The sequence below is a fragment of the Symphodus melops genome (genome assembly GCF_947650265.1).
Source record: "Symphodus melops genome assembly, chromosome: 11".
Classification (NCBI taxonomy): Eukaryota; Metazoa; Chordata; class Actinopteri; order Labriformes; family Labridae; genus Symphodus; species Symphodus melops.
In genome coordinates, this window is record NC_136701.1 from 25731390 (window position 1) to 25745345 (window position 13956).

Genomic DNA, 13956 nt, shown 5'->3' on the forward strand with positions numbered 1-13956 from the left:
ACCAACGCTCCATGCAAGTGAAAAATAAATCATGTGAAAAAAACAAAACTTGCATTACATTTGTAGACGTATAACTTTATTGTTCAGTAGAAAAATAAACATTTGCACTTTGGATACGAGTTTGCACAAGATTTGACAGGAGACATATTCTTGCACTTTGCGCTGTGCAGGAACCTTTGTTTACAGTTTTCACACGTTTCCTCCAGCTCTCACACTGCTAAAGCTGCAGACAACAGTCCACCTATGTCACCAAGGTTACTTTGTTTTTGCACCGAGGGGGCTGGTATTTCCTATTGTTGGAAATGCTAAGGCAACAGTTGAACAAGATTTGATGAAAGAGGAGACAATCAGAGTCTGTGTTTGGGGAGTCACACTCGTAATGAACGACCGGAGCGTCTTCACAAAGTTCCAACACTTGTGATGTCCAAAGATCGGAGAGTCTCTGTTTGTGCACGACGATCAGGTTTCACCACGGCTCTCCCATCCTGTACTAGGACACAAAACAGGAAGTCAGTGACAGACGTATTCTTCTCCGTAACCTTCACTGAAGCGCGTGTTCCTTTACCTCCTTCCTCGTCACAGGCCCGTGCTGTACGACTGTCATCTGGAAGTTGATACGTGCGGTCCGTTCAGCTCTCAGCCTGTGCACCAGATCCCTGCCGATCCACGAGGAACGTCGCTGAAGCAGCACAGTATTCACTTCTAGTTTCGATTCTGATCTGAACAAAAACACAAGCAGACATGTCAGAGGTCTGACAGCGGACGGCTGGTTGTTAGGAAAGCGACATGAGGGCTGGTACCAGACTGCTTTTTCTTACCCTTCAGCAGCCTCAGTTGGCGCCCCGGTTGAAGTGCTCCAGCACGGTGGCGTTGGTTCTCTCAAACAGCCACTGCTGGCTCAGAGAGGACGGGTCGCACGTGTTCATGAAGACTCGCCGCTCGCTCGGGCTGCAGTCGATGCAGCTGTTACTGACGGGGTGATAGAGAGTCTTATCCTGCAGGACGACACACATTATGGAAGAAAGAGTGATTGGTCCATCGTTCCAGCGCCTACTTACTGTACCGACACCAGCGTCCCTACGCCGTACCTTTCTGTAGCGCCACAGCTGGTTCCCCTTCATGCCGTGACAGTCGTACAGAGTGACCGGGCTGCTGTGGGAGACGGCATCAAAGCACACCTTCCTTGTGTGCATGGGGTCGCCCACCCGGATGTCCTCCCTCCAACCAAACGTTAACACCTGCAGGAACAGAGAAGAAGAATGGCAGCATCGTCTGAATGACGCGTTCTGTTCCGCCTGGCAACACGTCTGTTGCCACGGCGACCCGGCCTGTTTGTATAAATGATGCAGTAAGGCCACGAGTCCACCTTACGTTTATTCTGGGCAGGAACGCGCAAACAACTATGTGGAGAAGAAGAAGTGAGTAAGAAATGATTGATGACTGAACTTGACTTCACACAGAGAAGTCAATGTTGTGCTCGACATCATAAAAAAAGCCTCTCCCTCACTGCTGTGTGTGTGTCGCTCCCTCAATGCTTCAACAATGAACCATAAATCGCTGTGAGTTCAGAGGTCACGGTCCTTTCAGACGCGACATCTGCAGCTCTTCGTGATTTATACGCCATAAAGGAGAGAGCGACCCTCACCTGTCCGTGACTCCAGCCCACCTCGCCCCGCGACTTCACACAGCTCTCCAGCCGGATTGGACTCCCTGACACAAAGTGTTTGATCTCCATGCACATCCCGCTACCCATGTTACGTATCTGCAACACACACAAACACATAACAGCACTTTGAGACAAAGCACAATCATGGCAACTCAAACCCAGAACAGTTGAGTCCATTATGATGGATCCAGCAGAATACTGGCGCTGATGGATATTTCTTAAAGAATCATAGTTCTGTACTTTGGCCTCCTATAATATGTGTTTTTATTAAACAACTGAACATGGACCTGCGTTCCAGGTTAGTTTGTTCCCACAGCTGTCCAGCTGTTTCTGTTGAGAACTCGGGTCGACCCGTCCAGAGGGCAACGACCTGTCTTATTGCAAATCTGTTTCATCATTGTTTTCACCGGGAGTGTTTCCATCAGATGATGCACACTGAAATCAGTCCTACTTCCTGTAAAGTAAGTGTGAATGGATGCCTTCACGGTCTCCTCCAAAGACTCAGCTCTAGTCCGGGTACACACTCTGCAAACTGAGGCTGTTTCAGCTCTGATTTTGGATTCTGCGGCTGAGTTCAAACTGAACTTGCAGTTTACAGAGGACAGGACGACCCGGCCCGATCAGCTGCTCCAGAGCACGAATAATAATCTGTAAACTCTCCCTCTGTGAAAACACATCAATGAGTTCTGTTTCATGCACAGTGTGACAGATCCTCACCCATCCCCAGGCTGCAGCAGGAGGCTCCACAGGGGGGTAGTGTTTGGGCAGATCCCAGGCCACCTCGCTCATGAACCACTTGAAGTTCTTGCAGTTGAGGCGGTTCCTCAGCTCCTTCTGGGCCGTCATGTCTCCTGCAGAGAGGTGGCGGTACTCGGGCCGGCGCTGGTAGACGTACTCGGCGTACTCGTCCATCCACACCTCGGCCACGCGCTTCAGGTTCTGATGTCCAATAAGGAGAGAGCGTCAGCTTATCAAATAAAAACAACTTTTCCAAAGTCTGACAGACAACCCTTCGGCGCCTGGCAGTGAAGACGAGCTCACACTAGACCCCGGATACCTAATCTGCTTTAAGACATGATGATTGGTTAGTTTGATAGTCACATCTGTTTTATTGACTTTAATAACCCAACATACAGACAGACTGTCAGACTTCGCTGCACCTGTTACAAAGTTTTCACCACAGGGACCCAGCCGACCTTTTCTGTTTGTCTTCATGAAGAAAACAAGAGAAACTTCCAAAGCTAATAATCTGGATTGTTAAACAGCAACGTTCAGTGTTCGGAACGGGACCATTTACGCAAACGTTTTCCTCTGTCTGCAGGGAAAGGTTAACTCAGGACCATCAGCATTCTGATAATGTCCCGTTTAAAGCTCCAAACAAAGGCCAGTGCCTCCGAGTCGCATACTGAGCCAACCAGAGGCGAGCTGCACGCTGCAGCACAAGCATACATAATGAATGGTGCTCAGCTACGACCCAGATGATTTGGCGCTTTTCGACAATTTTCTTATTCTGTGGAGGTACTTTGAATATAGTGCGAGGAACAAAGAAAGTAAAGCTCATTCTTCACGCTAACACCTGCAAAGGCTATAAGTCGTAGATAGAGGATAGACTGCACACTGCTGCGTCTCATCAGGGGGTCTTTTGTTGGTGGAAGCTGAGCTGACTGTAAAGTGCTCTCTCATGCATGCAGAGGAGAATGAAGAGGGTGCTTAGAAGAGGAAGTGGAGAACGGAAATAAAACAATCTGTTATTTTTGCTCCACTTAAACGCTTGCTTCACCGAGGCTGACGTTTGTCTGTACCTGTTTATGTGTGGGCGTGTTCAAACTATTCTCCATCCTGGCATCTTAGTCGATGACCTGAAGGTTCAGATGATTATGCAGCAACCCCTCTGGTGTCATTCCTGCTCCCTGCTCCATCTGTGCTTGTTTTAATGTGCAGGAGGAGGTAGCAGTGCGGGCTCTCAGTTATAAAGTTTGCATTCACACAAAACATGGCCTGAAAATGGCGTTCGCCACCTCTGATGCAAAGTTTGTGACACACTGCAAAAACAAACCTGACGGTCAAATTTGCACACGGACACACAGACTGTTCAAAGTGGACTTTTGATGCCTCTGAATATTTTACTAAATCAAACGCTTGGACATGCGGTCCGTCCTGTTTTTATTAAAGGTAACCGTTAGAGCGCACTTTGGATTCTACAATTCTCCGCTTAGAGGAAGCCTGACTCCACGCAGTCAGTATGCAGAAGTGAGGAACGCCAGGCACGACGACACCTCGCCACCCGGGGTGGAGATGAGGTCATAGAGAGAAGTTATCCAGCCTTATTTAAACTGCTCTAGCCGGCTTAGCCCTCCTCCAGGCCCGGTCCTCCTTTTTCTTCAAAGTCACGCTGTTGTCGTGCACGCTCTGTTTGAGGTCTGCTGCTTCTCTTCCCGCCTTAGGCTTTCCTTGAATTCACAGGAAGGGCAGCGAGATCCCAGAACAGCCATACCATCAAATACTGGATCAATAATGGCAATAAAGTATTTTTCTTGACAATCTAGGGATTGTTTGAGAATCAGAAATTACTTTAAATTCATGTTTCAATGGAATTGTGACCTGGAGAATCTAAATGATGAGATATTGTAAGACGAACAGAGACTTTGTATAATCTGCTGTTTTGTGTGTTTTTGTCATGAAACGTTCAGGCGCTCTGCATAAAAAGATTACCTTTGCCAGGCTGATCCCACCGGGGACCTTGTAGGGGACGTACTTCCTGTAGATGTGTCCTACCCTGGAGCACGGGATGTCCTCCATCCGCCCACCGCACATCCACACCTGCAGAGTTAGAGTGAGAGAGAGAGAGAGAGAGAGAGAGCGCTTTCATCACATGAGCCTTTGTCTAACTTTACACTCAGAGAGAAAGTTGTGGAGAGGTGAAGGAAGGAGACGCTCGGTTTGAGGAGATGAGTCGTAGACTTATGACAAAGAAGAGAGTGGCATGAAGTACAGGGCTTCTAACAGACTTAGAAATCCCCGGAGACCAGGAGGAGGGAGGAGGGGATTCAGAAACAGAGCCGTAAAGATGAAATGGACGGATAGAGGAGGAAGAACAGAAGTGACCACGTTTCACCTGAGCATGACGGATGGATTCAAGAAGCATGGAGCCTCTGGGGAGAGCCCCAGTATCTACAGCCAGGCACACTCTGTACAGCTGTATAAATGTCATCTCACATTATAGGAGGGAACCTTTTATGACGCACAACCAAAGCTCCAAAGTCAGGGCGCAGCGTTGACATACACATTCACACACTGATGGTAGAGGCTGCTGCAGAGTCCATCAGTTTGAACTCATCCATTCATACACATTTAAACGCCGATAACGAAGCTGGGGATCGAACCCCTGACCTTCTGGTTGAGCGAAGACGGACTCTACCAACTGAGCCATGTAGGAGGTCCTCAATGCGGCGGCCATGGGTTCTGTACTTCGCTGCATGTCTTCCCCCCACTCTCTCTCCTCCCAACATTTCCTCTCTCTTCAGCTCTGCTATCCAGTGAAGGCAAAAAGGCCCAAAACATTCCTTTAACTAAAAAGATCATACTCTGGCCACAAACACGCCAAGTCGCAGCACAATCATCAGAATTATTCCCTGTCAGCTGGAGCTCTGCAGATGTTCTCCTCTCGTACAGTATACATCCTGCCAACAGTTCTGTCTCTTACATCTGGCGTTGAAACAAGCATGGTGGCTGTTGCCATGGTGCTCAAACGCTGTGTGACGTTTTGCACGGGAGCACTCAGCGGGGAAAGCTTAGAAGTTTGGGAATCTAATCGTGGTTCTGCTTTCACTGAGCGAAGGTGCACAGATTATTCAAACGAACAAGAACTTCCTCCTCTTCCTCGCCTGTCCACTGCAAAGCTCACGTGACTGAGCTGAGCCTGGCCTTCATCTGTGTTGGTTATGGTGAACAATGGCAAAGACAACTTCTAAATCTGCAAAACCTCCTCGCACAATCAGATCCATCATGTTTGAAGCCCCTTAATGAGTTTGTCTTACGATAACCCACCTTTTTAAGATAGCTCTGTGTTGTCTACCTCAAATAGACAGAGACATCCAGCAGCTGTTCCTCATTGAAATCCTCGAACAATAATGAGGACAAAAGCAGAGTTGAAAATAAACCTCGAGAAAAGAAGAGAGGATGAAGAAGAAAGGAAGACTTAGACACGGCAGGCGGGGGGGAAATGGGTTTTGTTTGGAAGACAATGGCAGAATAAAAAGTGAGAAAATGAAGCGCTGGATTTAAACATGAAAACAAACAAGAAGGGGGAGAAGAGAGGTTCAGGGCTCCAGAAGAGCTTTCCTTCATGATGAGGAAAAGGTTTGTTATTTGAAGGTGAGACGCAGGACCTGAATATGAAACAAACATGTATAAACAGATGTTAGTGCCAGATGTTCGACCTTTTTACACCCACAGTAAGAAAGTCTGTGCCACACGAGAGGAGATCCATCTCTTCCCAGAACACCATTGATGGGATCTGGGATCATTAGCTCGGATAAATGGTTGTCCACATTGACTGTTTCACCTGCACACTAAAAGCTGCTGATGCCTGATTGGTCAAAACTGCTCGGACTACAAATGTACAACAAACTAAAAAAACTGTTCCGTGCCGTAGTGTGTGTTTGTTCGTTCTCCTCCTGGTGCTCTGCAGGTTGGTGCTCTCACGCTCCTGCAGCTGCTGACTGAGTTTACCTGATGCCAACTAGGAATCAAAGGTCCTGAGCATACAGAACCCGAGAGCCAGTAGGTCATGCAGTGTTAGTGTGGAGGCTGAGCTGTTCTTCTTCAGTGGACTCCCCTCATCCCTTAACCACCTCGGGGAATCTAACAATACTTCCATGCTGAAAATCACCACGCCCGATCTGTAAATAAAGATTGCATGTGTATGTAGAGTAATATCTGTGTATGTGTATGTAGAGTAATATCTGTGTATGTGTATGTAGAGTAATATCTGTGTATGTGTATGTAGAGTAATATCTGTGTATGTGTATGTAGAGTAATATCTGTGTATGTAGAGTAATATCTGTGTATGTAGAGTAATATCTGTGTATGTGTATGTAGAGTAATATCTGTGTATGTAGAGTAATATCTGTGTATGTAGAATAATATCTGTGTATGTGTATGTAGAGTAATATCTGTGTATGTAGAGTAATATCTGTGTATGTAGAGTAATATCTGTGTATGTAGAGTAATATCTGTGTATGTAGAGTAATATCTGTGTATGTAGAGTAATATCTGTGTATGTGTATGTAGAGTAATATCTGTGTATGTAGAGTAATATCTGTGTATGTAGAGTAATATCTGTGTATGTAGAGTAATATCTGTGTATGTAGAGTAATATCTGTGTATGTAGAGTAATATCTGTGTATGTAGAGTAACTAGCAGCTTGGCTCGTTATGTTTTACAAGCTTGCCCACAGCTGCTGCTCTCCTCTTAATGTAGAGATCTAGGGCTGATACCCAAGAGGTTCCAGTCACCCCCCCCTGATGGAGGCCCTGAGAGGACTATGATACCTCATCTCTTAAAGGAATGAGTCCACCTTCAAATGCAGGTCAATGAAAGTCCCAATATGAGCTGCTGAGGAAGTGTGACTGACGAGCTCGTTGGGATGATTGGACGGGAGAACGTTCATGCAGATAAAGAAGGACGTGAAGGCTGCTCCTCCAACTCATTGAAGGTGCCCAGAAGTTTAAATAATTACTGAGAATTGAATGCATACTAGACTCTGTTTTGAAACCACAATGTCTTTAGAAGGATCTGTCTGTGAAAGGAGGTGACTCTGACCGTGACGAAAATATCCTCTGTGCAAAGCCCATTAAAGCACCGAGGCACATCCGGCCCGTAGACTTTAATTTTTCCTGCGGCAGAACTCCACCCTCTCTGCTCTGCAGATGAAGGTCCAACACCAGCGAACAGACTCAGATCACACAGGAGAACAAAACTACATAACAACAGAATTCACTCTGGCTGCATGAATAAAACATGTTGCTTGAAGACAAAATCCAGCACTGACTGAACGAGGGACCAAAAACCTAAATTGTCTCGGTTGGTGTCGTTGGATAAATAAAACATAAGTGCATCCAGCTCAGATCGTGGCAGCGTTTCCTGTGTTTGACCCAACCAAACGGCTGGAAGCAATAAAAGAGAGACTTTGAATGTTCGAGGTTCGCCTCGGATGTTCAGACTGCGTCTTGCTTACATATGGACTTCTTTACGTTCAGCTTGTTGTGACCACTGAAATGGAAGTCTCACAGAAAGTTGGTGATCAATAAAGTCCATCCCCTTTGACCCTGAAAGTTCTTTTTCTGTAGCAGCCCAGACCGTTTGATAGCGTCACGTAGTGTTGTTGTACTCAAATCTTGAGTCTCAACCAGTCTTGGTTGAGACCCAGTCTAACTGTTAACGTGGTCTTGACCTGGTCTCGATCCCTAAATGTTAATGTGGTCTTGACCTGGTCTCGGTCCCTAAATGTTAATGTGGTCTTGACCTGGTCTCGGTCCCTAAATGTTAATGTGGTCTTGACCTGGTCTCGGTCCCTAAATGTTAACGTGGTCTTGACCTGGTCTCGGTCCCTAAATGTTAACGTGGTCTTGACCTGGTCTCGGTCCCTAAATGTTAACGTGGTCTTGACCTGGTCTCGGTCCCTAAATGTTAACGTGGTCTTGACCTGGTCTCGATCCCTAAATGTTAACGTGGTCTTGACCTGGTCTCGGTCCCTAAATGTTAACGTGGTCTTGACCTGGTCTCGGTCCCTAAATGTTAACGTGGTCTTGACCTGGTCTCGAGCCCTAAATGTTAACGTGGTCTTGACTTGGTCTCGGTCCCTAAATGTTAATGTGGTCTTGACCTGGTCTCGGTCCCTAAATGTTAACGTGGTCTTGACCTGGTCTCGGTCCCTAAATGTTAACGTGGTCTTGACCTGGTCTCGGTCCCTAAATGTTAACGTGGTCTTGACCTGGTCTCGGTCCCTAAATGTTAACGTGGTCTTGACCTGGTCTCGATCCCTAAATGTTAACGTGGTCTTGACCTGGTCTCGGTCCCTAAATGTTAACGTGGTCTTGACCTGGTCTCGGTCCCTAAATGTTAACGTGGTCTTGACCTGGTCTCGAGCCCTAAATGTTAACGTGGTCTTGACTTGGTCTCGGTCCCTAAATGTTAATGTGGTCTTGACCTGGTCTCGGTCCCTAAATGTTAATGTGGTCTTGACCTGGTCTCGGTCCCTAAATGTTAATGTGGTCTTGACCTGGTCTCGGTCCCTAAATGTTAATGTGGTCTTGACCTGGTCTCGGTCCCTAAATGTTAATGTGGTCTTGACCTGGTCTCGGTCCCTAAATGTTAATGTGGTCTTGACCTGGTCTCGGTCCCTAAATGTTAATGTGGTCTTGACCTGGTCTCGGTCCCTAAATGTTAATGTGGTCTTGACCTGGTCTCGGTCCCTAAATGTTAATGTGGTCTTGACCTGGTCTCGGTCCCTAAATGTTAATGTGGTCTTGACCTGGTCTCGGTCCCTAAATGTTAATGTGGTCTTGACCTGGTCTCGGTCCCTAAATGTTAATGTGGTCTTGACCTGGTCTCGGTCCCTAAATGTTAATGTGGTCTTGACCTGGTCTCGGTCCCTAAATGTTAATGTGGTCTTGACCTGGTCTCGGTCCCTAAATGTTAATGTGGTCTTGACCTGGTCTCGGTCCCTAAATGTTAATGTGGTCTTGACCTGGTCTCGGTCCCTAAATGTTAATGTGGTCTTGACCTGGTCTCGGTCCCTAAATGTTAATGTGGTCTTGACCTGGTCTCGGTCCCTAAATGTTAATGTGGTCTTGACCTGGTCTCGGTCCCTAAATGTTAATGTGGTCTTGACCTGGTCTCGGTCCCTAAATGTTAATGTGGTCTTGACCTGGTCTCGGTCCCTAAATGTTAATGTGGTCTTGACCTGGTCTCGGTCCCTAAATGTTAATGTGGTCTTGACTTCAACACTGGTGTCAGGTGGTGCATTTTCATGACAGCTTTTTCTGAAACAGTCATAAATAAAAGAATCATCATATAATTCCTGTTTTTAAGGTACGCTTTAAAAAGTTTCTCTCCTGCCAAGTCTTCTTCGGGATGAGAGATTTTTCTGGCTCCCTCCTTGGAGGTTTAATTATTTTGTGCCTCCAGTGCAGCTCTGTCTCTGAGAAATGTTTGCATAACAGAAAGTCCAATCTGCAGGCGGGAAGTAAAAAAGATCCAGCGTGAGTTTAACGGCCGGCTCTCTCCTCGGTGCTCGCTGTGTTTTCACGTCCTGAGATTACTTCACTGTGTGAGTAAGAATTTCCCAATGTTCCCATAGCAGCGTGACCAGGATGGAGCTTTTGATTAAGTGAATGCAGTGATTGTGTTTCACATGCAAGCAGGACCTGGCAGTCTGTGGGAGCAGCAGTGTGGTTGTAAGGATTAGTAAGAGAGCCTGTTAATCTTCTCACCTCAGGAGATTGGATTTCTGTGCTCTATCAGCTAATGGGGATCTTAATAAAAAGGAAACCAAATTGAATATCTGAGGGCAATAAGTAGACCTAGGAGGCACAGCTGGGCATGTGCTGATAGCAAAATTCAATAGCTTGATAATCTTGGCCAAATTATAACCTTGGCCCGGGATATTATCTCAGTAATTATTTAAATAAGATGAAAAGCTTCACAACAATATTAAACCATAAAAGGCTTTTGCAGCAGGCTTGGCGACGGGTCGAGACGGAGGTCGGCTTTAAGGTGACAGTCCTCCATCTCAGAGGGTCACTGTCCACACCGACATACAAACAGAGGACTCATCTGTGCAACACTCATTAAACCTCAGCCGCATGTTTAGATTAACTCCAAGTCTGCCGGATCAGGAAGCAGCAACAAGTCTGCTCCATAAGGGGGGACGCAACAAACAGAGCAGGATTCTTCAAGTCAACATCAACATACTGTACAAGCCTATCAACAGGCAAACCCGTTAGGCTGTGGCTAAGTGGGTAGGACCGTAGGTTGAGGGTTCGATCCCCAGCTCCTGCGAGCAACATGTCCGATGTAACCCTGAATTGCTCCCCCTGCTCTGTCAGGGTGTACGCAGTTCGCTCCTGTGGTCGAACGCTTGGTGCGCTAATTTATTATTTATTTATTTATTATTTACAAATAGAGTTTCAGAAGCTACAATAGCAGCTTATCATCGTCTATCTGTTACCTTGAAGGAGATCTCGTACTGCTCTCCTCCCCAGATCTCCAGGCCCGTGTCATATCCTCCCAGCTCCCAGAACCACTTCCTGTCCACGGCAAACAGTCCGCCTGCCATCACCGGTGACCTGCAGAGACACCAAATACAACACAGACAGTCACGAAGACAACTACGACAAGGTCTGTCTTCACTTTGAGTAAGAATCAGTGAGGACGGAAACTTCCCCTCAAGCAACTGAAACGTCAACAGGAAATGTAAAGAACATTTAGTGTCATCTATAAAAGACTGAGTTCAAGACAACAGCTGATAACAGAGAATTCTTTCTTGAAACTTCCTTGATGAGTCGCCTCACTTCTGGAGAAGCTAAGTGCCCTAAAGGATTGTTTAAACAAAGCTCCTACACAGTCAAAACGATGTGGGCTTATTTGTGTGGCCTGTGTCCACTATCGATGTATTTCACACGGGCAGCATCCAAAGCCAACTTTTCAGTTCTCAGCATCCAAAGAATAAAGCCCCCGAAGCATCAGACGCTGTATGACTGCACTCACAGCCCTCTCAGCTGAACAAAGGTTCACTTGGGGTCGCGCCCCTTGTACAGAGGAGGCAGTCCTCGTTGCATCCTCTGCTGAATGTCATCCCTCTCTCTTTCCTTCCAACACTTCCTGTCTGTCTTTAGCTGTCCTATTCAGGAAAGGAACAAAATAAGACTCCAAATATAACTTTTAAAAACAGAAAGAGTCTCAACATGGCCGCTCTGATCGAAGTTACTCACGTGCTTCTTGAGGTCAAGAAAGAAGTGGTAAGACTTCAGCTGAGGAGAAACTTTTTGAAGGAACAATTTCCAGCACTAGAGGTGATGCTAATGTCACATTGTTTCAGTAGCTGGGGGAGGAGAAATGAACTTCTATAACCTGGCAATGATCAGGACCATATACAAGCTGTGGGTGTGCACTGTCAGCAGGACCCACGTCTTCAAGAGGTCTCTGTGCTGGTGTTTGCTCCACACCAGGTCTTCAAACCAGGGGAGCTGTAGTCTTAGTCTGCTCAGGGTCTTCTGTGATCACTCCTGGAGCAAAAATCTGTCTGGATGTTGATTATCATCTCCAATATGTTCAATGTGTGCTTTCTCCACTCTGTTACTGTGGACCAGATGGCTCAGTTGGAAGAAGCGTATTGAGGGAAGTATTGTTTACGAGACTATAGTGTAAAATAAAGTGAACATATGGACTGTAGGCTGAGAAGTGGATTCGGCTGCAGGGCTTGTCTGAGAGGTTTCGACGTGGTACGTTCTCTGCTGTCTTGGATTGATTCCACTGTAACTTTTCAGAGCCTACAGGATGAAATGTTGAAATGACAGAGAGCTGGCGTCAGAAAAACAGCAAGAAAACAATCTACAGAGCTGCAGACGCAGAGTCAGAGTGCATGCATTTACTGTGGGACTATTTCTCGGCAGATAATGAAGATGCTCTGAACAGTGCAGAACCAATTAACCCACAACAGAGCAGTGTGGCTTCTGTCTGCTGTGACAAGCTCTGTGTGCTGCTGAGTGCACGGCTTGTTAGCTGCTCTATCACTGCTGCACTCGATTTAAGCTGCAGCACACCTGAGGCAGGGAAATTGGGGCAGCAGGTGCAGACACACACACAAATATATATTTGATTTCTTTTGTGGAAACCGACGATCCCCGCCACATGCCTTCCTTAAACCCCATTAATGGAACACTGATCTCAGCAATCAATCAAAACACAATTGGATTTTTCTCATCCCCCCCCAAAAAAAAAAAGAAAAGAAAAGAAATGCAGCTCTATTCTGTGCAGAAACATCCCAATACACACTCACAGGTTGTCATAGTTACAAGCTTTTTCACAGGAAGAAGTCGGAGGCAGGCAGCCAGCAGGTAGTCTGCTCTCGCCAAAGTCGTCCCCGAGGAGGATCAATTAAAGGCAAACAGGGCTGATCCTGTGCAGTCAGCAGTGAGGACGACTCGGGGGCTTCCCACGCCTCCTGAGCAGTGAGCACAGATACGAGTCCCACGGTGAGAGCGGCCGACTTTCTGCAGTTTTCTTCTGCACAGGTGAAAAGGTTGGAAAGAATCTAACTGTGTCGACAAAAACCTCCCTGCTTCTTTTTCTTCAGTGTTTTCAACGTTTCTTAACGAGCATTAGACCAACATTTCCACCTCGGGATGAGAGTTTCAACTTCGGCAGATAAAGGTCGAGGTCAGTGTAACCTTTCTGCTTCCTTACTCCAAGAATGTACGCTGATGTAAACATTTAGGCTTTTTGTGCATGCCACCCGCGTACAGTGTGGAGGGTGCTGTCAGACTGCCTGGGTTCAAATCCCACCTGTGGCTCCTTTTTCCACATGTCACTCTCTCTCTCTCTCTCTCTCTCTCTCTCTCTGTCTCTCTCTCTCTCTCTCTGTCTCTCTCTGTCTCTCTCTCTCTCTCTGCCTGAGGCGACCTTAGGGATGAGCCTGAACACAGACTGAGCAAACTGTGAGCCTTCATACTGCGTGGATTGTTAAACAGAACATAAAACACTGAGAGGCTCACGGAGCAGATCGTTCTCCTTCCCTTTGTCGGGATGCTCCTGATGATCGATGTACATGATCTTGCTGTAGGACATTAACGTGTGTCACTCACTCGAAGGGTTCACTGGGGTCGTCCCTCTGCAGCTCCGGAGGGATGGGGATCCGTTTGTAGTACATCTCCCAGTCAAACGCTCCTCTCATGGCGTCCCCTGCCTGCGTGTCGTAGCCAAAGTTGTCGTGGTCGATCACGTCGATCATCGGGCACACGATGGTCTTCCTGTTCTGGGCGATTCGGTCTGACAAACACAGAGGGAGGAAGGTGATAGAGAGGCTGGATGAGATTTGGTGGTGATGTGGGTCTCAGGGTTTGTGGTGAACATGGATCCATGTTGGGTGGTCTTCCTGCTGGGGGGACAGAGCTGAACCAGAGTGTCTAATGGAAAGACATAATTGAGAAGGTTTCTTTGTTTGGGTGCAAGTCCACGAGGCAGACAAGAGTGTGTGTGTGTGTGTGTGTGTGTGTGTGTGTGTGTGT

At 46.9% G+C, this 13956-nt stretch overlaps 1 protein-coding gene across 2 annotated transcripts in view; it reads right to left on the reverse strand.

The window, feature by feature from the left end:
* Positions 1–56: 56 nt before the first annotated feature.
* The window catches only part of LOC306831627 (polypeptide N-acetylgalactosaminyltransferase 10-like), a 46961-nt gene continuing 33061 nt past the window's right edge, over positions 57–13956 (reverse strand). The window contains exons 7-15 of one of the 2 annotated variants that reach the window (XM_079355818.1): positions 13534–13717; positions 10899–11016; positions 4379–4486; positions 2384–2605; positions 1646–1762; positions 1089–1238; positions 819–995; positions 566–719; positions 57–490 (exon numbers count right to left, since the gene is read on the reverse strand). In XM_079355818.1, coding sequence (XP_079211944.1) covers positions 831–995; positions 1089–1238; positions 1646–1762; positions 2384–2605; positions 4379–4486; positions 10899–11016; positions 13534–13717 — 1064 coding nt within the window. In that variant the 3' untranslated portion in view covers positions 57–490; positions 566–719; positions 819–830. The remainder of the gene's footprint in view (positions 491–565; positions 720–818; positions 996–1088; positions 1239–1645; positions 1763–2383; positions 2606–4378; positions 4487–10898; positions 11017–13533; positions 13718–13956) is intronic. The other variant, XM_079355819.1, reaches the window with a different exon arrangement.